At 43.7% G+C, this 24,169-nt stretch overlaps 1 protein-coding gene across 9 annotated transcripts in view; it reads right to left on the bottom strand.

The window, feature by feature from the left end:
* Nucleotides 1-24,169, bottom strand: part of GRIP2 (glutamate receptor interacting protein 2) — a 490,758-nt gene that overhangs the window by 35,988 nt on the left and 430,601 nt on the right. For all 9 annotated transcript variants that reach the window (XM_043519666.1, XM_038410475.2, XM_038410476.2 and 6 more), the window contains exons 8-14: nucleotides 19,851-19,998; nucleotides 18,704-18,873; nucleotides 12,503-12,628; nucleotides 11,687-11,839; nucleotides 10,866-11,052; nucleotides 3,650-3,795; nucleotides 2,950-3,030 (exon numbers count right to left, since the gene is read on the bottom strand). In XM_043519666.1, coding sequence (XP_043375601.1) covers nucleotides 2,950-3,030; nucleotides 3,650-3,795; nucleotides 10,866-11,052; nucleotides 11,687-11,839; nucleotides 12,503-12,628; nucleotides 18,704-18,873; nucleotides 19,851-19,998 — 1,011 coding nt within the window. The remainder of the gene's footprint in view (nucleotides 1-2,949; nucleotides 3,031-3,649; nucleotides 3,796-10,865; nucleotides 11,053-11,686; nucleotides 11,840-12,502; nucleotides 12,629-18,703; nucleotides 18,874-19,850; nucleotides 19,999-24,169) is intronic.

The following is a 24,169-nucleotide window of genomic DNA, read 5'->3' as shown; positions in this document are numbered from 1 at the left end:
CTGAGCAAACCCTCAAGGTGTTTAACAGTCACTTAGTATTTAATTAACACAGAATAGTTCTTATTAACTAAATTAAGTCTCCAATGTCCTTCCCATTCACTGCAGTCCACTGAAGAGCTGGGCTCATTACCTCCAAACCTTGAATACAGATTTGCCAGATTCTCAGTTACACTAAGCCCCTTTTCAAAGTAGCAGCTGTGTTAGTCTGTATCCACAAAAAGAAAAGGAGGACTTGTGGCACTTTAGAGATTAACACATTTTCCACTGAATACATCCGATGAAGTGAGCTGTAGCTCATGAAATCTTATGCTCAAATAAATGTGTTAGTCTCTAAGGTGCCACAAGTCCTCCCTTTCTTTTCACTAAGCCCCTTTATACTTCACTTCACATTCACTTTCAAACCCCTTTACACTGCCAAAGTGGTGTCAAGGGTCTATTGTGACCCTGGAAGAGGACGAAGAAGAGCAAGCTCAAAATGACAGCGCTGTTTGGTTGTGGTGAGTGGGCAGTAATAAAATGCAAGATGGTCAATACCCTTATTTATTGTTTATAAACTGCTTTCAGTCTCCCGCCACGTCTGCTGGGATTCTGGTGATCTCAGTGTTTATGATATGATGGATGAAGAAGCTCAAAACACAGATCCACTTGGTGTTTTTAATAGGATGCATAATGATTTGTATTGGTAAATTATTCCCCTCCAAGGAGTCTGAGCACATAACTCTCACGCACCAGCGCTTCCACCAGTTATAAACACCTTTTGTTATTGACTGAGACAAAGCAGCATTTTGCCAATGTGTAATTAAAGAAATGGCACAAATATCATAAAACTGCATTTAAGAATAAACATGTATAATGGGGGATTGGGGTGGGGAAGGGAGGGGAGAAATACTAACTACCATCCAGGGATACCTAAGCAAAGGGAGCAGGAAAAAAAGGTGAATCTGAATCAACTACAATAAAGTAGCAGTTAAAATACAATTCCCACTACTACCTTTTTCCTGTATCATCCATTAACTTTAATGACAGGTTCATAATTAGAATTGCTTCCAGCAGGATATTTACGCTACCATGTATCTATTTATTTTCAAAATCTTTAGATACTGGACCAAGTATTCTGTTTCTGTAAAAGTGCTAAAGTGGAACAGTTCCACGTATTAGCTCAAGCTGCAATGTTAACAGAAAAGACCACTGTGAATTGCAGGCTGGCATAGGTCATGGGCCCCTCCCTAGACCCCCAAAATGGTCCCAGTACATGTGAGAGGAGTTGTCTGAGCACATGACTGAGTTCTAATCCTGGTTAGGACAGTGATTCCTTGATCAAGTCACTTAATCTTCATCTCAAAATTCTGCCTCCATCATTCTCAAATGGGAATAATACAGAGATTTACCTACGGCACCTTACCAGGGGCACTGGGATAGATTTGTTATTTAATTTTTAATTACCTTACGTGCTATATAAAGTGTTATTGTATTAAGAAGAAGGACAGTTTAAATGCCTATTTAACAGCAACAACAAAAATGCACCCTGCAGTAAAACTCAACTAGCCACTGGGGGAAAACATTTTATATAGGTTAAAAAAAATATTCATTCTTCTAATCAATCAGCATTTTCCTGAGGCTAAAACCAGTCAAAGGACTTATTTGAAGGAGATCAGATACTGACTACACAATAAAACACAACTAGTAGTTTGCATGCCATGCGTGCGCACCCACGTCTGGAATACTTAAAGGAACCATCACTTGAAGAACCATTACTAGTTCTTTCTGCCATAGATTTTAATCTGTAGAAGATTTAGAATAATGTTGTGTGATTAGAACAGAATGCACTCAGAAATAGAGGAGAGCGCTTCATGGGGCACATTCCAGCAGTCTAGATGAGTAGACAGGTCATTATGAGCCTGTTCTCTACATTATTGGGTCTACAGTCACACATTGCACTTACTTTCAACTGTACCACACGGAGTACCTCAGAGTCCTTTGTAAACAATTAAGCCTCACAACCCACACGTTGCTCTGAACCAGGGAGAAATAAAAAAGTATTCTGTTTGGATCCGCAAAAATGGTTGTAACTGTAGTTAATTCAGATTCGTTTTCCTGAGCATCCCTGTGTAGACAATTACTCTTCCCCCCAGCCCATTTAGTCCATCAGATTAGCTCTACTTAGATGTTATAATACAATACAAATTATTAGCCTTGATGCAGGAATTACTGGGTGAAATTCTATGGCCTGTGTGCTATGCAGATGGTTGGATTAGATTATCACAATGGTCCAATATGGCCTTAAAATCTATACCCAAATTCTTGCCCAAATGTCTTGTCCCAAATTCATAGAGTGGGTCAGTGTAAGAAAAGTGACTAAAAATCAGGAGCCTAGATGTCCAGTTCCCTGCTCTAAGCACTAGATACACTTTCCTCCCTGAAAGGAGAAAGCCTTCACAGGTAATTTCTAAATCTTATTTTGGCGTTTGAATCTAAAGCAGTGATGGAAACTGAACAAGACGGAGGGTTTTGTTTTGTTTTTCTCTTCTCACTTGCTGCTTCTATCCAGCATATGCCTCTTCTCTATACCTAAAGGTCTGTAACTATTGTGTTCATCTGGCAAGTGGTGGGTAGAGAGGAAAGTGATCTAAAACTTCACAGAGAATGACAAAGATAAAATTGTGAATCCAACTGCCATTTCTTAATTTTCACTGTATTTTCTGCCTGGCCGTTTAAAGAGTAGGAAGTAAATTGGTCTCTCTCTTTCTGAACATGACTCAGGCCTTGATTCAACAAAACATATGCTTATCTTTAAGCATATGCTTAAGCCCCATTGATTTCTAGCACATTGTGGGTGCTATCAAAACCAAATAATTTCTGTCTTTATTGTGTTCCTCTAGCAAGCTAGATTGGAAGCCAGTGGCGGCTGCTACTGCCAGCTGTTGTAGCTATAGTCTAAGCAATACTTACAGCTGATAGTAATTCCAAGCTCCACACCTCTTTTCTTGGGCAGTTTAACATGGAAAGTACCACTGCTAGGTATGACAGACTCTATAAAACCAAAGCAGAGAGAAGAATAAAAGTGGGAAAGGACAGATTTTTCAATTGTGTTGATAGACCATTCTGAACCACCGAAAAAATTAGTTTTAAGACATATATTATAGGTGTTGATAAATGTAATATACTACATGATTTAGTCCATTCAATGTACTCATGGTTAACAATGGCAATCTAGATTTTTAGGAAAATCGGATTAAATATACACATATTGTATGTACTGTTATCAGTACAGGGAGAATAATCAGGAGGTGCAGGATTCAGAGGCAGCTCTGCCAAGCACACACACATATAGTAATCACAGGTTGGCACCAGCCATTGCTATTAGTCCCCTCACTCTCTTAAGTCCATACATTTATAAAATACCTGAAAAAAAGATGACCTCTTCACTTATTAAGCATGCATGCCCACTAAGAGAGGTGGCTTCTGGATAAAACAGGATTTAGACAGGGATAGAACGTATGTCTCTGTTGCTAGCTCACATCAAATCAGTGACTCTTACCAAGGCTATAGAATGTTTATGGAGCAGGCTTTCCCAATACTGGGGCTAATAAAGAACTACCAGAGCCTTTTGGGGGATGCTGTGAGAGAGGTGAATGCACTGATTACATACCTGCCACGTCAAATTCTAACTCCAACACAACTTTGTTGGTTAGCGCTGCATCGCGCAAGAGCTGATTGGCTTCCTCCATGGTCCCATCTTCAGTTGCAATGCCATTGATGGAAAGGACTCTGTCTCCGACTTGTAACAGCCCACACCTGCAGTCCAGATCAGAAAAGGAGAAAAAACTCAAAGACGACTATGAGCCACCTTTGCCAGACAAGTCAGTCACGATCTTCAGATCGACTTGAAAAAATTCAATTTTTTTTTCCAACCATTTTGATGGATAATATCAATGTTTATTTAAGCATTTTTTCCTATTTTTATCCATTTAAATTTTCACAGTTGCAGGAAGTAAGACAACGGGGGGGGGGAATCAATAATTATGACAGCAGTTGCTCAGATTCAAAAAGTTAAAGCTTTATATACCCCATTAAAACACAAAAAGAGTCAACTTAACATCTCAAAATATATAAAGTAAACCTTCTTAAATTAAAACATTCATTCTCAAGCAGCATTTTTCTACTTTGTCTACCTGCAAAATGTCAGTTATCGATGGAAATTTTTTTTTGTTGGTTTGTGTGTGTGTGTGTGTGTGTGTGTGTGTGTGTGTGTGTGTACAGTGAACTAGACATTTACTGATAAAAATCTGATGCTTCCAAGTCTATTTATAGAAGACTATAACAGCTGATAGAGGCAACACATTGGGGAGCCATGTGGGGTCATGTGCCCCCCGAGATTTGCTGCTAGCCTTGTACAGAGCATGCTCAGTAACACTGCTGAAGCCAGCTGTCCTTTCTCTGCTACCGCCCCCCCACACACAAGCAGGCACGGGTCATCTCTGACAGCTGAGAAATGATAACATTAGGCCACAAAAACAAGATACATAGCTCTAAAATACAAACCCTAATGTAAAGAACCTACTAAGATCATCAGGAACAAACTCACAAGCATGGATATTTTCAGAGTTTGACCTACTCTTTGCTCAGTCATGTTCTGCTCCCAAATAGCAGTTCTTCGGGTTTCCTGCAGTGTACACAGAGAAATCTCTCTGCCACCCCTAGAAACCAAACCCACAGCTGTGAAATTGGATAAAAACTAGTTGCCTTTGCTCTCTAACCATATCTAATGGTACACAGCTCTCCATGTGCATGTCTGAGCCTCCTGGAACCCAAAATAATGATACTGAAAATTACAGCATCCTCTGATTAATATATGACTAATATCAAAGTTACAATCCAATGAACTCACCAAAATGTCTCAGCAAATTGGATAATCATTCATCCCTTGTAATTGCATTTCCTGAAGCCAAATGTACATTGATACTGTTTAATGGCCTTGAAAGGCCAAAATTATTGTTTGATACTCTTCCAATATAACCACAACTGACACTTTTTAAAAAAAACAAAAAAACAAAAACCATAACTGTGTAACAACTTTTTAATTCAGAAGAAACCAAAGAACTCTAAAGTTGGGTTGGAGTTGTACAACAGTAGCATGCATGCCACGTACTGTGGGTTTCATCTGTGCATATGAGCAGAGCAGAGTTTTTGCAAACACTGAGCAATACATTTGCAAACAAACCCAAATCTCACTTGTCTTAACCTCAGAAGGAAATCTTAAGACTTCTGTGCCATCCACCACAGCTTGTCTTGCCTACCTCGTTATTCCACAAAGGCACGAATGCAGTGCTGTACCTGGGCTTTCCATTGCCAATTAGGCAGTTATATCTGTCTCACACACAAAAACGTAACCATTGAATTATGGCTAGAAGTGACTAAACCCATGAAAGCTTTCCAAAATTTTCTTCTCTTGCATTCCTCTTTAGTTACCACAGCCAAGCACTGGTGCAGAATTCCAGGATTTATAGCAAATTCTTCTTTCAGTCAAGTTAGGACGGTCTCCAAAATCTCTCTGTGGGTATTGGCTTTAAGTGTATAGGTGGAGAAAGAGAACTCTCCCAAGTTTCAGAGCTCAGGTTCTCCAGCTCAGTGGGATCTTTATCCGTTACTGACCATGCAAAACCTTTACCTACCCAATTTCAATCATCATCAGACTTTGCTGATGTTTCACAGAGCAACCATATTTTAACAATCCCATACCTCACTCCAAGCACGACTGGATTGTAAGAGAACAAGTTACCTGTGGTATCAAGGTTTGTCACTACATTAAGAGACCATCATGGACAAAGGAGTCTAGGAAGTAGCTGTCACTCCAAACAAGTCCTGGATGCAACTGGCCAAGTTGTCATGAGAGCACACTTACACTGTGGTGTTGAAAAATGCACATGCTCAACACTGTTTCTCTCTAGAGGTTGGAGAGGTGATTTTGCTGGGGGGGGAGGGTATTTCTTAAATCTGTGTTATGTTATGGTGCTGCCTGGGTTACGTTATCCATGGAAAAATGAAGATGTATTTTTAAAGAATATGTCAAGGAGACCCAGAGATGCCAGGCACTCTTCAATCATTGCAGTATTAATTGGCTGTACAATCAATTAGATGCTTCACTGGTTCTCTGCATGTGCAGCTACTACGATTTTATGTGGCTAGATGTGGAAATTGTGGCTTACAGAACTTAAGACTCCCAACGGCTGTGACAGAAAGATTTCCTTCAGCACTATGAACTCTGTGGCTGCAGCAGTATGTCTTACTTAGAAGGAACCAACAGCTGCATGACAAAAAGGTATTACATTATGATCACAAAGTCAGATAAAGACTGGACCAGCTGTGACACTGCCATTGTTTTCATCACAGGACAGCAGGGTTATTGGGTGCCTTCAAACAACATCTGAGAAGATGGCTGCCATTTTCCCCACTCGAGCTGCTTGGACAGGAGACGCAGGTTCTTACATTCCTTCGCTCAAGTTAGATTTTCCTCACAGGTTTCTAAAATGTTGTGAAGTGAAGCCGTGACCTCATGTCCCCCTTGATGAAGGTGGTAAAGCCAGATGTGCCTTGTTAACTCTAGTTTACAGTATCATCTAGTAGTGAGTGAAGGAGACTGGGAGTCAAGACTCCTGGGTTATTTTTCTGGCTTTACCACTGACATGCTGGTCTTATGCAAACCAAACCCTCTTTCAGTCATTTTCCCCACCAAGATGACACCCACCTTATGGATGGGCTACGTGGTTTTCATCAGTGTTTGTAAAGTGCTGTGAGATCCTTGGAAGAAAAGTGCTACCAATGAAAAGAACGAGGAGGCTGGTGTATTCTTGAGTGAAGGACATACTTCTTGTAACACTGGAGTTCACAGTGTTGAATGCCTTCACTTGGGTTTAATGTCTGTTCTAAATGAGCTTTACATTTTGTTATAGCTGATACGATGTGCAGGTCGCATCCTGACCTGATAAAAACTTGGTGGCAACTTTCACTGGTCACTAATTTTTCTCACTTGTGAGCTCTTAGTGTTACTGGCTTCCAGGTGCTATGATCAAATGACAAAAATCCGAGAAGAGTTGGAGATCTCAGAACCTAAACAGACTTAGATTTTGGCACCCAGACACAGACAAGAAAGCCTCGCCCATTCTCCTGGCAAATATGCACTCTCCAAAGGGCTGATCCTGCAGACTCTTCCTCCCACGGATAGTGCCCTGAAGTCACTCTGGTAAGGAAGGGTTACCTTACTTGTTTCAGCAGCACGTTTAGTTACATGAGGGAGAGGGAAACAAACACATTTAAAGGCAACCAAGAGGAAACGATAGACACCCAGCTTATACCACTCCAGCTGCTGATGTAAAGGTCTGAGTCACAACCTAATTTCAAGGCCAGAGGGCTCAACCTGCCCCCATTAAGCAGAGTGACTGATGGGGAGGGAGGACTCTTAGATGCCACCAGCTGTAAAACTGATCACAGGTGTGTCTTTTCCTTGAAATGCCTGTCACAGGGTCACTGGAAACAAACATTAGTTGGGTGACACATTGACTTGTTGCCAAGGAGAACTTAGCCTCTTCCTGCACCAATTGAAAGATGCAGTAAATTCTCTTTCTAAGCACAGCCTGGTGCTGCTGCCTAGTGTAAGGCGCTGACCTAAAACAGAGCACTCTAGAGGGGATAGGAATCAAATCCTCTCCCCTTTGCTTGGATTCTCACAGATCATTCTACAGCACGCACACAGCACTGTCAGCTCATAAAGCAAGTTTCCACAGCCAGATGTTGCGTCTCTCACTCAGTAGCTATTGGGAACTGGCTAGCTGCTTTCAAGAGAATAGTGGCTATACCGGGAATTGACTTAACTCACTGGAATTGCACTATGTCCCACCCCATTAAACAGAGAAAAACCCAGAGGCTGTGAACAGGTGAGACCAGCCAATGAGAGAGAGAGTGTTATGACGGTATCACAACATGAGGCAGACCGCATCCCCCTGGGGGACAGCCGGATGAGAAAAAACAAAGCAAGACTAGGGAAGGAAAAGTGACATTCCTGGGCCTTGTGTCCTTACTCACACTCAAAGGGCTTTCCTTCCCTGCTCCGGAACAGCTCCCCCGGCTGCAAATGCTCAGCCAGCCTCCAACAGGCCTCCTGTTCCACAAGCATAGCCGACCAGGCAAACGCATGCTCTCCCATATACAAACCAGGGAGCCCAATTTGTTTGCACAGGTGGCTACCCAACATTTGTGTAGCATAGTGACTGCACGCACATGGGTGAGCATGTCGAAATGAAGGCCAGCCACGAATGACAATTTGGCCTCTTAAGTGGAAGAAAATGGCTGTGATATCTGGAGTAGCAGAACAGTACCTGCTAAGGAGGAGAGAATAAAGGGCCTGGCCTGAATTGAGGTTAGTACAATTTTCTTTTGGTCTCCCTACATATTCTTCTCTCTCTCCCCCCTAAACACCGACCACATTCTATTGAGCCAGGAGGGCAACAACAATATGATGAAGGTGTTTTAGCGTGGCTAAGAGGCTAGGAAAGGTGGCCTGCTATGTTGAAGATAGCACACATTGCAGAAAGTAATTTTCAACATCCAAATAATCTGTACTGCAAAGCAGGGCAGACAGTTCTCTGTAATCTGAATGGATGAAGGCGGTGACTGGCCGAGCAAGAATCCTGCTGGGTGGGCAGCTAAGAAGAAAAGCTGCCTGCATGACACGTTAGATCCAGGCAAGACCGCGCAGCAAGTCTCTGCTCTCGCTTGGGGCTTGGCAAGAGGATAAGAGAAGCCGCGCTGACTCCAAACCCGCCTGGGAGAGGCGGCTTTGTTAATGCCTGATTCATAAAAGCCGGTTGGGATTTCACAACTCGGTCCAACTCCACCACATTAATGGGAAATAAAACCACCGTCGCTTTTATAAATTGGATTTTAAATCCAAACAATAAATGCACAGAAGGCATTAGCATCCCTACCAACTGGTGCCACAGCTGGACAATATTTTAAGGGAGACCTCGGAGAACAGAAGATACTTCTTTTCTTTTTGCCACCACCACCACCTCCTCACAAAATTTGATCCTAAGTATTTAAACTATATCTGCTGTGATTAGGTATAACACAGGCTGCCCCACGACATGGATACCGCGATGCAAAGATCCAGATTTTTTCTGCTTGAGACTCTTAAATGCCACTCGGCCCTCTCTGTGGTGTGATCAATGTTTTATTTGTGTAGTGTGGTTTGTGGCAGCTGAAGCCTTGCCAGGGAGATAAAACATTAATCAAGCCTGCAGACATTTGTTGTGCTAGGGAAAGATCCACAGTAGGAACCGGGAGCTATTTGTTACTTTCATCACAGCATTTGGCAGGACAGATCATCAGTGTAAATCACAGGCAGTTTAAGGAATTGTCCATAGGGGTGGGTGCGTGCGGTTAGTTTTGAAACTAATGTACCTTGTTCAGTGGGAATTAAAAGCAAGGTGGTAGCCAGAGAATGCTATGTAAAAAATGGCTTCTTATTCAAACCAGCGGTGGTCTTGTTTGAGTATCCACTGGTGACTTTACTGGCAATATTTAAAGACAATATTTGGTCCTGTTATCCCACAGGAGCCAAGGTAACTCTGAAAGTACAATCTCGATTCTCTTCTGCTCCATGAATAATCATTGCTAATTCTTCTGCCTCACTCTCAACATTGACAGCTAAATTTGAATTGTAAGGGTCTTTTTACTGGTAACAATATAAGAGGGAGGAGGAATTGATTGATTTTTAGAGCCTGAGAGTTATGTTGGGGAAAAAAGCCATCTGTGTGGCCCTTTGGCTGGAATACCGAACTTGGGTTCATAACACCAGGATTTTAGCCCCAACTCCAGCACTGGCTTGCTGCACCACCTTTGGCAAGTCACTTAACTATGCTGTCCCTCAGTTTCCCTGTGTGTAAAATGGAGATAATGATGTTTAGCTACCTTTTGAAGAGCTCTGAGATGCTGAGTTGGAGAGCGTGATAAGTGTGCTATGTAATATTCTCTTCTGACCTGTGAAGCAAACCAACCTACTACTGAGTCTTAGTGAGGTACACATGGAACCAATAGCGTCATTTTTATAGTCATTTCTGGCTCCAACTGCACTTAAAAAAAACAAAGACGTCACAAAGCATGTGGCAGGCAGACAAAACGATAAACACCAGCATTCAACTGCCACAGAAATAGGTGCTTCAGATAATGCTCACACAAACTGGGTATTACCTTCCATTGAAAAACGGATATCAGATAGCAGCACAACTCCTCCAGGAGATGATGGAGCCATCTCAGAGAAGGAGCAAGGTGCTTTTCTGGGTGCACCTGTGCAATGCCAGAAGATCCTGTGGAATTTGCAGCGTCTTGTTTTCACTAGAGCCCACACATAGTTTGATTTAGGGCACAGTGCAAAGTGCGTTTCTTTATACAGGTCTTTGATCAGTCAAACCACAGGCCTGCTGAGCCAATTACAGTTAATTTTAATTAACTGTGACCATTTTGTGGTACATTGACTTTAATTGTAGTGAAAACCCAAATGCTGCTGTAGTGGTCAATGCATTCAAATAAATATTGACGCTCTCCTAGATGGGAAGGAGATTAAAATTAAGCTCCATGCTGGAATATGAGGAAATGCAATGTCTGAAACAAACCACCAGCAAGTAGGCCCTCCAGTACAGTACAGATTCACTTCCCTGTACTGAACGCACAAGCACTAAGCCACACCCAGTGAGGAACTGGTGATAATGAAAAGATAATCAATAAAAAGAGGAGTAATGGGTGAAAGACATGTCTTTGAAAAAGGAAACCATCAGCAACATCATGCAGTGATCAAGGGCAAGGTCTCTAACCTCTCTGCTGGGCTGTCAGGCTCAATAAATCGGACGAGGGGCGGGGAAGACAGGGTTTCAGTAGCAAAGATCCCCCCCTGGAGCTGAAGGCCAAAGCCATTCAAGGGGTCTCCCCTTAGGATCACCTCTGTTGTTTCTGTGTGAACAATCTGCCCACCGGGACCCACTGTACTAGAAGCCAGCGACACTGAAACGAGAAAAAGCGTTAGAGGCGGTGGTTAGCAGTTAGCTTTGTGCAAGGTCTGCAGAAACTTGGCTCCCGTGTTGCCTCGTGGCTGCAAGTGCACACAAGCCATTCCCAACTGGCCACTCTGCATCATTCCATGGTAAAGGAACACTGCCGGGGAGGGAAGCCTACCATGAACACACATGGAGGTGGATGCAGTATGTCACAGGAGCACCACTTATCAGGAGGGACAGAGGGGCAAGCTCATGATTTGCAAAGTCTCAAGCAAGAGCAAGACCTAAAAGATGCAGGCAGGAGAGATTTGGGGATGTGGGGGAAGGGAGTGATTAACTTGGGCCAGGACTCTGGCCCCACTGCAGGAAAGGTTGGAGTAGTAGGAGCAGTACAAATTAAGGGAGAGAAGCTAAACTCATGACAAGTTTCTCCAAACTCTGATCCCTGCTGGCAAAAGGTGGGGAGGAAAAGGGGACTGCAAGATGCTGACAGCATAGCATTCACAAAAGCACAGGGCCCACCACAGTCTCTTCCACTGCTTGTGTCCAAGGCTGGCCCTAGTGAGGGCACCTGAGTAGGAAGAGGGAGGAGTTGATGGCACTGAAATCAACACACCCTTCTAGCCAGGCACCCCACTTACATGAGCTCTTGTGGTCCTTCTTCCTCTGTCTCCTCCTCATCATGGTGGCACGCGGGCTCATGGGTTGGGAGCTCCGAGGTAGCGTATTCGAATGCTGGCCAGGGAAACCTTGCGTGTTCGTGGTGGGCGATGAGAAACTGGCAGCAACAAGAGCTATGCAAACACAGAACACGTTACATATCCCCATGAAGAATAATAAATAAGAGAAAACAAACCTAGCTCACCAGCATGGTTAAACGCAAACTTTTAACTCGCCAGTTATACATCAAGCAAGCAAGCAAGCAAGCAACTACTTCAGCTGATTAAAACAGGACGTGCTTTCTGCTGGAAACGTCCAGTGCCTAACCATGCGTGCACGCATTGGCATGTTTACTGTAGGGTTGCCTATGATTACGCTGGGCACACTGGTGTGTTACTGTAGGACTGTCTCCTCCTTAACCAAATATGCTGGTATCATTAGTATAGAGTTGCCTCCTTTGCAGCATGTCGTCATTATATTGCAGAGCTGCCCAAGAGCATGCCTAGTTAGGTACACTAGTGTGTTATTATAGGGTTGCTCGGCACGCTGGCTTTGTTGTAGGGTTGTCTTCTCCCCTCCCCCATGTGCTGGACTGCACACACTCACTTAATAAAAACCTCATTACGGATTTTTGGACACAGATTTGGAGACCAAGGAAGTGGTGGGTTACATCCTGGATCGATAACCTGGACAGTGTTCTTTAAGCTTACTGTGGGAGGTGAGTGGTCAGTAAGCATGACCGCAGAGCTACTAGCTCTTGCTGAGAGAGAGACACAAATGCTTAGTGGATGGGTTACATTTGCAATAATCTTGGTTGGAGGTCTGGTTCCAGGTGGGTGTCTTGCAGTGCCCCAGATGGTGGGTGTGGCAGTAGTTGACACAGGGATCCCAGCAATGGTGATGGTCACTTTTCTGCACCTTGACTGCAATCAGCACACACAAGAAACAAAACCACAAAGACAGGAAAAGAAAATTAAGATAAGTAACGAGGAACAGAAGCCTTTGAGGAGACAGTAATTGGGAGAGCTGTGTAGATCAGTGGGTCAATGCACTAGCCTTTCCCCTACTGGGGACTTAGGGTCAAGTCACGTTAGCACCACTTTATTGAGCCAGGAATCATGCAGGCTTCTCATGCACACAGTTCTGCCAGTCTCAACAAGGGCTGCAACATATACCAAACTTCCACATCCCCACCAACGTCCCATTGGTAAGAACATCCATAATTTTGTTTGGATAGGAAAGCGGTGTCAGGGTGCAGTGACAGAGTGTCAGCAGCAGGGATGTGTCACTGAGTAAATGTCACAGCACAACAACAACTGGATGATGCGGTTGTTGAAAATTTGCTTCCCCAAGAACTAGGCTTCCATTCACCTCAGAGCCGCTGGCCTGAATCTCACCCAGGTCGGTAGTGTCCAAGACTCATTGCCGTCTGAAAGCTGTTGTATAATCACAGGGATTGCTTACACTAGAGCATTTTAGCAAGAACTCCTGAAAGCCTGTGAAGTCTGGTCTCACTGGGGCTCCTGCTGGTGCTAACACTATTTCAGTGGCACCATACACTGGGAGCCCTACTGTAGACAAGGCTTCAGAGGCTGCAGGAGGTTTTGAAAGGGAGTCTTGTCTGCAGTAGGGTTCACACCTGCACTACCACTGGTGCAGATGAACTAACAGTAGCACCGGTGGGATTTTTTCTCCTAAAACACCTGTACTTAGATAGAGACCACAAATTCATTTTGCAGAACCATCCTCTTACCAGGGCAGAACTAAACTATATTAACAGAGCACCACAGGGGATTCCTGCCAATGCTGAACACTATATGTGCATGCTGAAGGGAGGTCAGTTTTTAGAGCTTCATCTAGCACCTTTTACCAGCATTAAATTCACCAACCAATAGATAATGTCACACCTAGGCCAAGGCTAATGGTGATGGGAGGGACTCCTGTCATGTTGAGTTGTGGGCTCCAGAGCACTCACCAAGGCAGAAGAAAGAGGGAAGGGTTTTTTGTTTTGTTTTTCATAAATCTTATTAAACACACAAACCGCACACACTGCGTCTCCACTCAAACCGGAAAAAGACCTACATTACAGGAAGTCTACATAAAAAAAAAAAAAAGGTTTAAAAACCAGGGCGCGAATGTGACACTTGGCAAACATGCAGGAAGCCACTCGATGTCTTTGCTTTTTATCCCTTCCTCCAGCCCAGCACTTCAGGGGGTTCCATAGCAACACAATGGTTTGCCTGTGCAAATTAGGGCCCTAGAACATAGTCTCCATGCAGGAGGGACCTTGGCCTCACGATACCTATTTATGGTGCCACACACTCTTTGAGGTGAACAGATAAATGAATACCAAGATGCACACACATTTTCAGTTCTGTATGAAGTGATATTTGAATGTTTTCTTATCAAGGCCCCTGGACCAAGAACTGGCCATGACCACTGACGTGGTTTGATTTCCTATGCCCAGAGCACTGGGATCTATTTTCCAGGTGATGTGCACCGTGCTATCTGTATTTTTGTTTCCTGGTGGGCAATGCTTGATAAAATGAGCAAATTTGCAACAGACCCTCTTTTCAGCAGCATACAAACTGCATCCCACAGCAGACAGTCACTGTAGCCATGACTTACAGTGGAGCTCTTTTAACCTTTCACAGACTGATAACCATCCTTCATGGATGAGATATTCTCTGCGAATTGAACTCTCTCTCCAAGTGTAATTGCTGGCAGCACAAGCTGTATCAGCTCTTACCAAGGAAGAGATCTCTGACAAGGACACCCGCTCGACTAGTGACTTTGCCACATAGATTTGATCTAAAAAATCATCTTCCCTGATGATTTAAACACTGGAAATAAATTCTGCTTATGTGATACCCATCACACCATAGGCCTCCATAGGCACTTTACACCGATCATATTCAGCTCAGGCATTTCATCTGCAATTCTGTGTACCTGTTTCTCTGCTTCCCATGTGATTTATTTAGCGAACTGAGCAGATAGTTTCTCATCTGCTTTTTAAAAGACGTGGCTCCAGCTATGCAGTTTGCATGCTGAGAATATAGGGGACACTGTTCAGTAGTTCAGATTAGGGTTGCCAACCTCTAGGATTGGCCTGGAGGCTTCAGGGAATTAAAGATTAAGCCATGTGTTGAAACCTCCAGGAATACGTCCAACCAAAATTGGCAACCCTAGGTCAGATCCAAAACACAGGAGTTTTGTTCTCATAAAACCAAATATTAAACAGTATTTAATGAAGAGTAATTGACATTCTTGTGTCTCTATGGGATGTCAAAGGAATCTACCCACCTACGCTCTGCTGCTCTCCAGAGGGCGTTATTCTAGGCCTTACACACCTGCCAACCACTGAAGAAGTTTACCTGTTTTGCGTTGCATGGCCCATTTTTCTTGTGCCCTCATTTGTTCCCAGATTCACATGAACAGGATACTGCAAAGAGAGTGGCAGAGTAACACCCACACCCTGCTCCATGTACAGCCCTATATACCCGTACAAGATCAACCACCTGAAGCTTATTATGTGGTCCTGGGGGTTAATCACTATGGGGCAAATTCATACCTGTGCTGGTGTGAGCACCGGTGCAGGGACTGAGGGAAGGCGGCTTGTGCTTCCCTTATTCTGGGCAGCAGGGTCCCATTGCCGCCCTTCCCCTGCCCTTGGAGGTTTGTGTCTGCCCTACAGTCCCATTGCACCAACCTAGACAGCATAAAGAGGCTGAAGGGCAGACATCAGTTTGGCCCTAGGAGCTCAATCACTTACGATGCAGAGGGCCACCCATTCCCATAGAGGTCAATGGGAGCAGAACGTGCTCAGCTTCTTGCAGGACCAGCCGCCACAAGAAAGCTGCAGATGCCTGTAAGGCAGCATTGTTCACCAGTTCTCCCACTCCTGGACCCCACAGATGGCAGCCGATTACTCCTCTAAGTACTCAGCTCTATGTATACACACACACACAGATAAATAGGAGCAGGGAACATTTAAGGACATACAACGGCCTGGATCCATAGCACACAGAGCTCTGCTTCATATCAACGGCCATTCAATGTGCAGCTCAAGGGCATCTGTTTGTTTTGATCCTTTATTCATTAAACAGTTTAAATAACGTGGGAACAGTTGTCACTTTCATACCCTTTGCCTGGAAGTGCCATGATCATGCTAAGAAATTTGCACTCTGGATTGCTACTACAGTTGGCTGATCTTCTAAGTGGGGATGGGGGGAAATGATTGGGCACATACACAAAGCCATCCCTCCATTAAACGTACCTCCTGAATGCATGTGTTTTGGAAGGAGATTAGGAGCAGGGCACTAAAACAGGAAGGAAAATGGCTCATTTTAACAGCTGTTGAAAAAGCATTAGTTTTCCATTTTTCTTGGGCACCTGGGTCAAGTCATTAGCCCCTCTGTTCAACTGCTCTAATTCTGCACAAATTAATCTAGGCATTTTAGAGCTTTAAACTTTTCTAGAAAAGGAGCAGTTATTAGGATTTTATGTTCCATTAGATTATGCTAACGGACATGACAAATTCCTCCTTTCCCAAGTTATCCTGGAGGGGTAATGGAATGTGAGCTTCGCCTTGGGCTATTATCGGTCACCAATGACAAAATGGGTGCGTGCAAGATTGGTGCCCAGCAACCAGACGACTGAGAAAGCACCACAGAGGTGATTGGAACTGGAGGTTATATTATCTGATCCTGCGCACCATGAAACACTAACAATCAGTCTCGACTTATCCAGTCCCCAGAAAGAGCAGGCCTGCTGTGCAGAATGTGAAGTTTACCCCTTAACAGAGCAGGCTGGGAATGCATTGAATATTATGGTATCGGCACTGAATTCAGCCTAAGTTTAGATGAGGATCCAACCCTCTGCCAACGCTTGTTTTATAGGAGGAGAGATTAAGGCACGGTGTACACTTGGAGCTGGGGGTGTGATTCCCAGCTCACATGGACACATTTCATGTTAGTTCTCATCTGAGCCAGCATGCTAAAAATTATAGCAGAACCACATCAACATGGGCAACAGCAGCATGAGCTAGCAGCTACGAGTATAATCCCATCTGGACCCCATGGGTAGGGCAGCTAGCCTATGCCATGACGGTCCATGCAACCACGGCTACACTACCATTTTTAGCATGCTATTTCTGATGAGAGCTGGCACTAGTATGCCCACATAAGCCAGGAATCACTCCCCCAGCTCAGGATATAGACGTACCTGAGGGCACATCTACATTGCACTGGGAGGTGTGATTGCAACACTTGTAGCTATACCCATGCTATCACAACTAAAAATACCAGTGTAGACACGGCAGCACGGGCTTCAGCCTGGGCTACTAATGCACGTACATGTCCAGGGTCCCCAGCATGCTTGTCCAGTCTGCACTGAAGTCCATGACACTGCATTTACATTGCTATTTTTAGTGGTGCTGGTGTGGGCAAGTCTGCCTGCAATGAAATCACACCTTGGGTTGCAGTAGAGACTTACCCTAAGACGAATAACGATGAGGCTTCCTAGGGTGAAATCCTGGCTCCATTAGAGTCAATGGGAGTTTTGTCATTGACTCCTTTAGTGATATTTCCTCTCACTGATTCTTCTAGTCCACCACCTTCTTTTGCTCAGACACAGTGGCACATGATCAAGCAGCAATTACGGCAGTGCTGGGCTGGAAGACCAGCACTCATGTTTCTGCATTTTTTCCATAACTGGACCAACTTGTGGTCTTATTCTCTATCTACTGGCATCATTCACAAGGCAAGTGCCAGGCCCTGCACAATTAAAGATGCACCTTGAAAGCCAGGTGCCTATGTAAGGATTGTTAAATAGAAAAAAAATCATTTTGGGGTACCCCTGTAATAATTGGGCTTACACATTTATTTTAAATGTAAACTCAATTAAAAACAATATATATAAAGTTCATAAAAAATATCACAACCTATAACCAATGTTAAAAAGGAGGACCCCTCCAAAGCTCCTAAATTAGTCTAAACAAAAAACTAATATAGTTCAAAAAACCTATTAAAATCATACCTATTAAACAAAAGTAACACCAAAAATTAATAAATCAAAATTAATCTGAAATGTTTAGCCTAATTAATAAACAAAATGACAAAAATAAGCTATTCTACCCACCATTCACTTAAGTCCTTTTAAAAAAAAAACTTTAAAAAACAAATTAAAAACTGAAGCAACTAAAGCAATTTTCATCATCATAACTGCCACCCTCATCCTCTGCCAAGACCCCAGGCCTTTATCATCATCCTACGTGATGTCCTGACCAAACAGGGCAAAAGGCACGTTATCAAGGAACATCATCATCACCTCTACCAGCTCCAGCTAAATTCCAAACTCCACCTACAATAAAATGAAATCAAACTTTAACAGTAGCAGCAGCAGCTCCAGCCTATCCCAACTAACTTTTCTCCTTTACCCAATCTAAAACACTGTCAAACAAGGGGTTTTCTTCTTCTAAACTCTCTCTTTCGCTGAAAACAAATAAACCAAAAAACCTCTTAAAATAAAAGCCTTGCTTAATGCTTTATATTTCAAATCCTTTAACCGTTTTTCTTATTAATAATGAATGTTAACAGTATATGTGCCACAATACTAAACAAGCACAAATTCCTTGTAAATCAAACCTGCGTTTAATGTTGAACAGTAAGTGGGTTATGTTAACATCTTTAGCCCTTTTATTCCATCTAAATTAATACAACAGGACTAAGGATGTGAGCTTAGCACAGCTTGTGATGCTGCAGAACAATGAATTCCCAAATCCAATGTGCCCATACAAGCCTAGAGGCTAGTCACTTTTTTCTATTCGTTTACTTGACTAACTTCGTCTCATCCACTGTGTTTCAGCAGAATGTCTATTTTTCTTCCCAGATGTCTCTCCCTGAAGCTATCCAATGTTTTATGAGAACCACGGTACAGATATTACATCAGCATTAAAAAAACAAACAAACAAGGTTTGGCTTCTTACTGCAAGTACACACCTGTGTCTGGAAGTTTCAGGGGGAGTCTGCTCTGGTGAGCAGGGAGTATTTCCAACTTGACATTTTCCGAAGTGGTGGCTAAGAGCTGAGTGGCCTCTAACACGGAACAGTGCTCTGTGCTGGTGCCATCGATGGAGAGGATGTGATCACCAATGTGCAAGGCCCCACATCTGCAGAGAAAAGACACAGCCCATTATGTAAAAGCACAGATTTGTATCCTGTGGTTAGGATTAGAGTTGGGCAAAATTCAGCAATTTTGGTTACCAGGGCTTTCACGTGAACCTGTTTTCTTCTCAGTTTTCTGATCTCCCCTTTAATTTCCAGCTTCTAGCAAATGAAGTCAAAAACTCAAAGGATGACAATCAAGTTTGGATTGGTTCAGTTGAAGCCAAATCAAAAACCTATGAGTTTCTAATATTTTGCACCCACAGGATAAGTTGGCTGAAAACCCAGCCAGCTTCTTTATGAATAAAGGCCAAGTTTCAGGTGTACATTAAATCCTGGCAGCCAATGAAGGAATTCAATGACAAGACTATTACAGGTTTCAGAGTAGCAGCCGTGTTAGTCTGTATTCGCAAAAAGAAAAGGAGTACTTGTGGCACCTTAGAGACTAACAAATTTATTAGAGCATAAGCTTTCGTGAGCTATAGCTCACTTCATCGGATGCATTTGGTGGAAAAAACAGAGGAGAGATTTATAAAGACTATTATTAATTATTATTATTATTTATTATTTATTAAGACTATTACACTAATCCTAACCTAGGATTGTAGAAAAGCCTGTATTTCCTATACCCTAGCATAAAGCAATAAAGTGTATATAACAAATGGGCTCAAGCCAGAAACATCAGTCTACATTTTTGAACATCAAGGCTTGAAGATATTCAGATGTAGACTTTATATTTGGGCTCAATTCTCATATGCATTGGATCAAACTCATTGCTGATGAATAGAGTCCAATGAGATTTTTTTAATCCCAGTAATTTTGCACAGAATACTTGGACATGGCTAAAAAAAAAAAACCAAAACATTATTTTTTCTAGAAACTAGTTCATTTCAATGGCGGAGAAGTGGAATATAACTAAAATGGAACAAAGTAAGCAGCAGAGAAGACAAGTGCAACACTGCCATCTTGCTCGGGTTCATACCTGTCCACCACACTGGCGGGCTTGATCTTGTCAATGACTATGACCTGTTTATTCCGATGTGTGCCTGTTGTCAGAGTAATTCCTAGTGTAGATCCAGGAGTCTTGGCTATTTCCACTAGTAACGGACCGGAAGCATTGGCTACAGTATCTGAAAAACAAAAATAGCATGGGAGTTTTAAGACAGTTCTATTGCAGTTTTTCCAACTATAAAGTATCAAGGAAGGCAAGGTAATTTGAACGTTCACCAGAATAGACTGAATTTTAAATACCCAGTTCTCTCTGTCCGCCTCTTGCTGCACCTTTACTTCCTCTTGTGTCAATACGCAAGCTCTGCGGCTTCTAAACAAAGATGTGGTAATAGATTCTAGAGCTATTACAAAGTTGCACCAGTTTTCACATGACTACCTTTTATTACATTGATGAAATAAGATCAGGCCAGACCGTACTCTAAGACCGTGTAATACTTACATCAATAATATTAAAAGCAAGCCACAATGCTTGTCTCCTGGGAGGTTAGAGAGGGTTGCAGAGTGGAGAGATAATGCACTAGTTCTCTTCCTAGAAAAGTACAAAGAAACCCAGGGAGAGAATAGAATCCTATATTACCAGCTATTCAGAGAAAGGCAAGTGGGTCTGCACACAAGACTGGGAGCCAGGAACTCCTCAGTAATCATGGCTTTGGCACAGACTCCCTCTATGGCCTTGGACAAGTAATTTCACCTCTCTGCCTCAGTTTATTTATCTATAAAATGGGGCTAAAGACCCAGACTTACCTATTATCTGACAGGAGTGAGGAAATTTTGTAATTTGTTAATGTCTGCAAATGTGTTTTCATTATAACTAACCATCAGATGCTGTATTAGAGATTGTGCATGCTCAGACACAGATAGACAGAGGAAGATTCATATATTCATATCTTAACTCCCTTCATATCCAATAAACTATTTCAAGAGGAGGGGGGAAAATGTCTGGATATCAGGCATCTGACTGCCTAGTTAAAGTTCCCCCTCCCCCCTATGATATTACCTAAGGCCATTGTAAAGCAGCAAGATTTATGAAGCAGATAAAAGTTTTTACACTATGCAGTCCACAGCCAGAGTTGGAGCCCTCCCCAGCACTCTGGGATGTGTGTAGGTGGAGAGCTTCACGGAAAGCCAGCCATCCGCTTCAAAAGAGCAGCTAATAGAATCACCTCTGAGAATTCCTGCATTCGATGCCTCCAAGGCCCTTGATTATTCTGGGCAAGGCTCTTCTCTTCTACTATACGCATACACACTAAAGTGCTGATGTTATCTGACTACAATTGGAGACAGGGCTCACTCCGGCTCTCAGATAAATGGGAACGCATTGATGTTTGGCTATTCCTTGTGATTTACACTGTTCCTCATAGACACTGACTCTCTGGACACAACCAGGCGGGCAGAAGTTTCCTTCACCTGGGCTTTTGCCAGATGTGCAGAGCTTCAGTTTTCTAGATCTCAGTTAGGCCCTGCTCACAATGGCTTTTTACTCCCAATCGGGTGTAATGTTTAAGCTTGGTTTGAATAAGATTCGAGCTAAAACAGTTTTTAACATTAGTGCCAATTAACAACTTTCAGTGCATCAGGTGAGGCTGATCCACAGACAATCACAAACCTCCTTAAAGTCAATGGGTGTGCCACACATTCTTTCAGACTCAATGAAAGGAGCAATAAAATTAAGCCCTTTTTGGTAGTAGAGAGTGCTGAGTACAAACAATGGAGGTTCTGGCACCTTGCAGGTCAGAGCTAAACCATCTGGGTTGAGGGATTTAGGATATTGGTTTTGTAGCCTGTGTGTGCTAGGCCTTATGTACACTGGCAAGTTTCTGCACAGTAAAGCAGCTTTCTGCAATGCGACTCCCGAGCTGTACATGCTGCCAAGCCACTGAGTGTGCAGAAACTGCGCAGTTGCAGTGCTATAAAAAATCCACCCCGACAAGAGGTGCAGACACACCCTGGGCGATTACAATGCTGCGATTGGCCTCCGGGAGCTGTCCCACAATGCCTGTTCTCACCTCTCTGGTCATCGGTTTGAACCTCTACTGCCCTGCCCTCAGCTGACCAACCATCTCCACCCCGTAAATTCCTTGGGAATTTTGAAAGCCCCCTTCCTGTTTGCTCGGTGATGTATGCAGTGGTCTCAACGCATCTTTCCAGGTGGCCATGCCGGCTCCACGCACCAGGCGATCCCCCGCTTGGAGCAATGCAGAGCTGCTGGACCTCGTCAGCATTTGGGGAGAGGAGGCTGTCCAGGCCCAGCTGCGCTCCAGCCGTAGGAATTATGATACCTACGGACAGATTTCATGATGCATGACAGAAAGGGGCCATGGCAGAGACACATGGCAATGCAGGGTCAAAGTGAAGGAGCTGCGGAACGCCCACCACAAGGTGCGGGAGGCAACGGCCGCTCTGGTGCTGTGCCCACGAGCTGCCGGTTCTACAAAGAGCTGGACACGATACTCGCTGGTGACCCCACCTCCACTGAGAAGTCCCCTGTGGATACTTCGATGGCTCATGTGCCAGTTGAGAGTGGACTGAGCCAGGAGGAGGAAATCTTGGACAAGGATGTGGAGCAGGGAGGGGGACCCAGAGGAAGGGGATGACTCGGAGGCCAGCGATGCATACCAGGAGCTCTTCTCTACCCCAGAGTTGTTGGGGGCAGGAGGGATGCAGAAAGCAGGCTTGTGTCTGTATGATGTGTGTACCACCACCGAGCAGTGGAACAGGCTGTTGATTGACTCCCTTGCTTCACAGGAATCTGCCTCAGAGGTCACCAGGAAACTCTCATGGAGATACTGGGCAATCCGCTCACAAAGTTTCCACACACAAAGTTTCACAGAGTTAACTCAATCAGTTTAAACATATACCATTCGTTAAACCAGTGCAAACTTGTGTGTGTGTAAACAAGCCCCGAGTCACCATATGCTGCTGACCTCTAGGACAGTGACCAGGGATTGTCCTCTGTTCATTTTTAAAAAAGGCATTTGTTGAAGAGAGACCAGCCATTCAAACTTGTGTCATTGTCCTAGGGAAAGATAATTTACGCTTCTCCCAAATTAGGATCGGACACCTGCAATTTAGCAAAATTAGTTCGGAGCAATTAGCACAGGACTATTAAGTTCAAAACTAATTGAAAAGAATTGTTGAGAGAAGTCAGCAGGCAAAGTGAATGCTCACATTATTGAATCAATTTCTATGCGTCTGTTCAGCACTACGGAGGGGTTACTGTGGCATTAGGCACTTCAGGACCTTCCTCGGGCCTGGAAAGAAGGTGCTGGTGGCAGCAGCAGAGAGGGATAGTCAAGAAGCCCTAAAAAATTAGTCATCTAGGCATTGCTGGTGGGTGGCATGCCGCATAGGTAGAACAAGGCAGACTAGGTGCTGCACTCCGTAACAGGGGAAAGGTACCCCAATCCCACTACAGATCAGAGAAAAGCACAGTTCACTGTTGGCAAGAGTCTCTCTCGCGAGCCAACACAGTTTTAATCAGCTGTTTGGCGACTCAGAGCTTAAGAGATATCCAACTCAAACCTTCAGTGTCCACCAAGGGCCATACGTCCATTACTGCTGTGCTAACAGACCAGAGCCCACTGCTGCACAGCTTAGAGGTACACAGCAACTCTCTAATGCATGTCATATTTTGTTAATCAATAATGGAGCCAAGTCCCAGTAAAGCAAGTAATACCTTGCACAATTATATTGAATTTCACATAGGGATCTCAAAATGCTTTATGGCCAATGAAGCCCCTCAGCAGGTCTGGGAGGGAGGTATCATGGTCCCCATTTTACAGATGGGGAAACAAAGACATTGAGAGATAAGCGACTTACGCAAGGACACATGGTCAGTCAACCGGTAGCAAAGATGTGACTACTAGAAGCCTTCTGACCCCCAATTCCCTGTTTTGGGCACAAAATCATCCATCTCTGATAGGAATGGGTGTGCCAACTTGGGGAAAAATCTTCTTCCCTCACACTTTCCCCTCTCTCTAGAAGAAAATCTTTGAGGTTCTGAAATGATCCAATTGTGATCCAGGGAATCCCTCCATGCCAAATGGCAGAGGGCACAGCATATCATCATTCACATCAGGCTGACACATTCATTGCCCCTACTCACTGCTGTCACAATCTGTATCTAAAAGGTGTCATGTGAAGTATCACATGCAAACTGGTAACACATGGGACATTAATTGTATGATGGATGTACGGGCGGTGCATAAAGATGTGTGCTGGAAATATGCTCTTAACAAGTGTTTGGAAAGCAGTGCATAAGCCCAACCTCTCCTAGACAAAGGAATGATG

The sequence above is a fragment of the Dermochelys coriacea genome, chromosome 7 (genome assembly GCF_009764565.3).
Source record: "Dermochelys coriacea isolate rDerCor1 chromosome 7, rDerCor1.pri.v4, whole genome shotgun sequence".
Taxonomy (NCBI): Eukaryota; Metazoa; Chordata; order Testudines; family Dermochelyidae; genus Dermochelys; species Dermochelys coriacea.
Note: the sequence above shows the minus strand (reverse complement) of the source record. Positions and strands in the feature narration are given on the sequence as shown.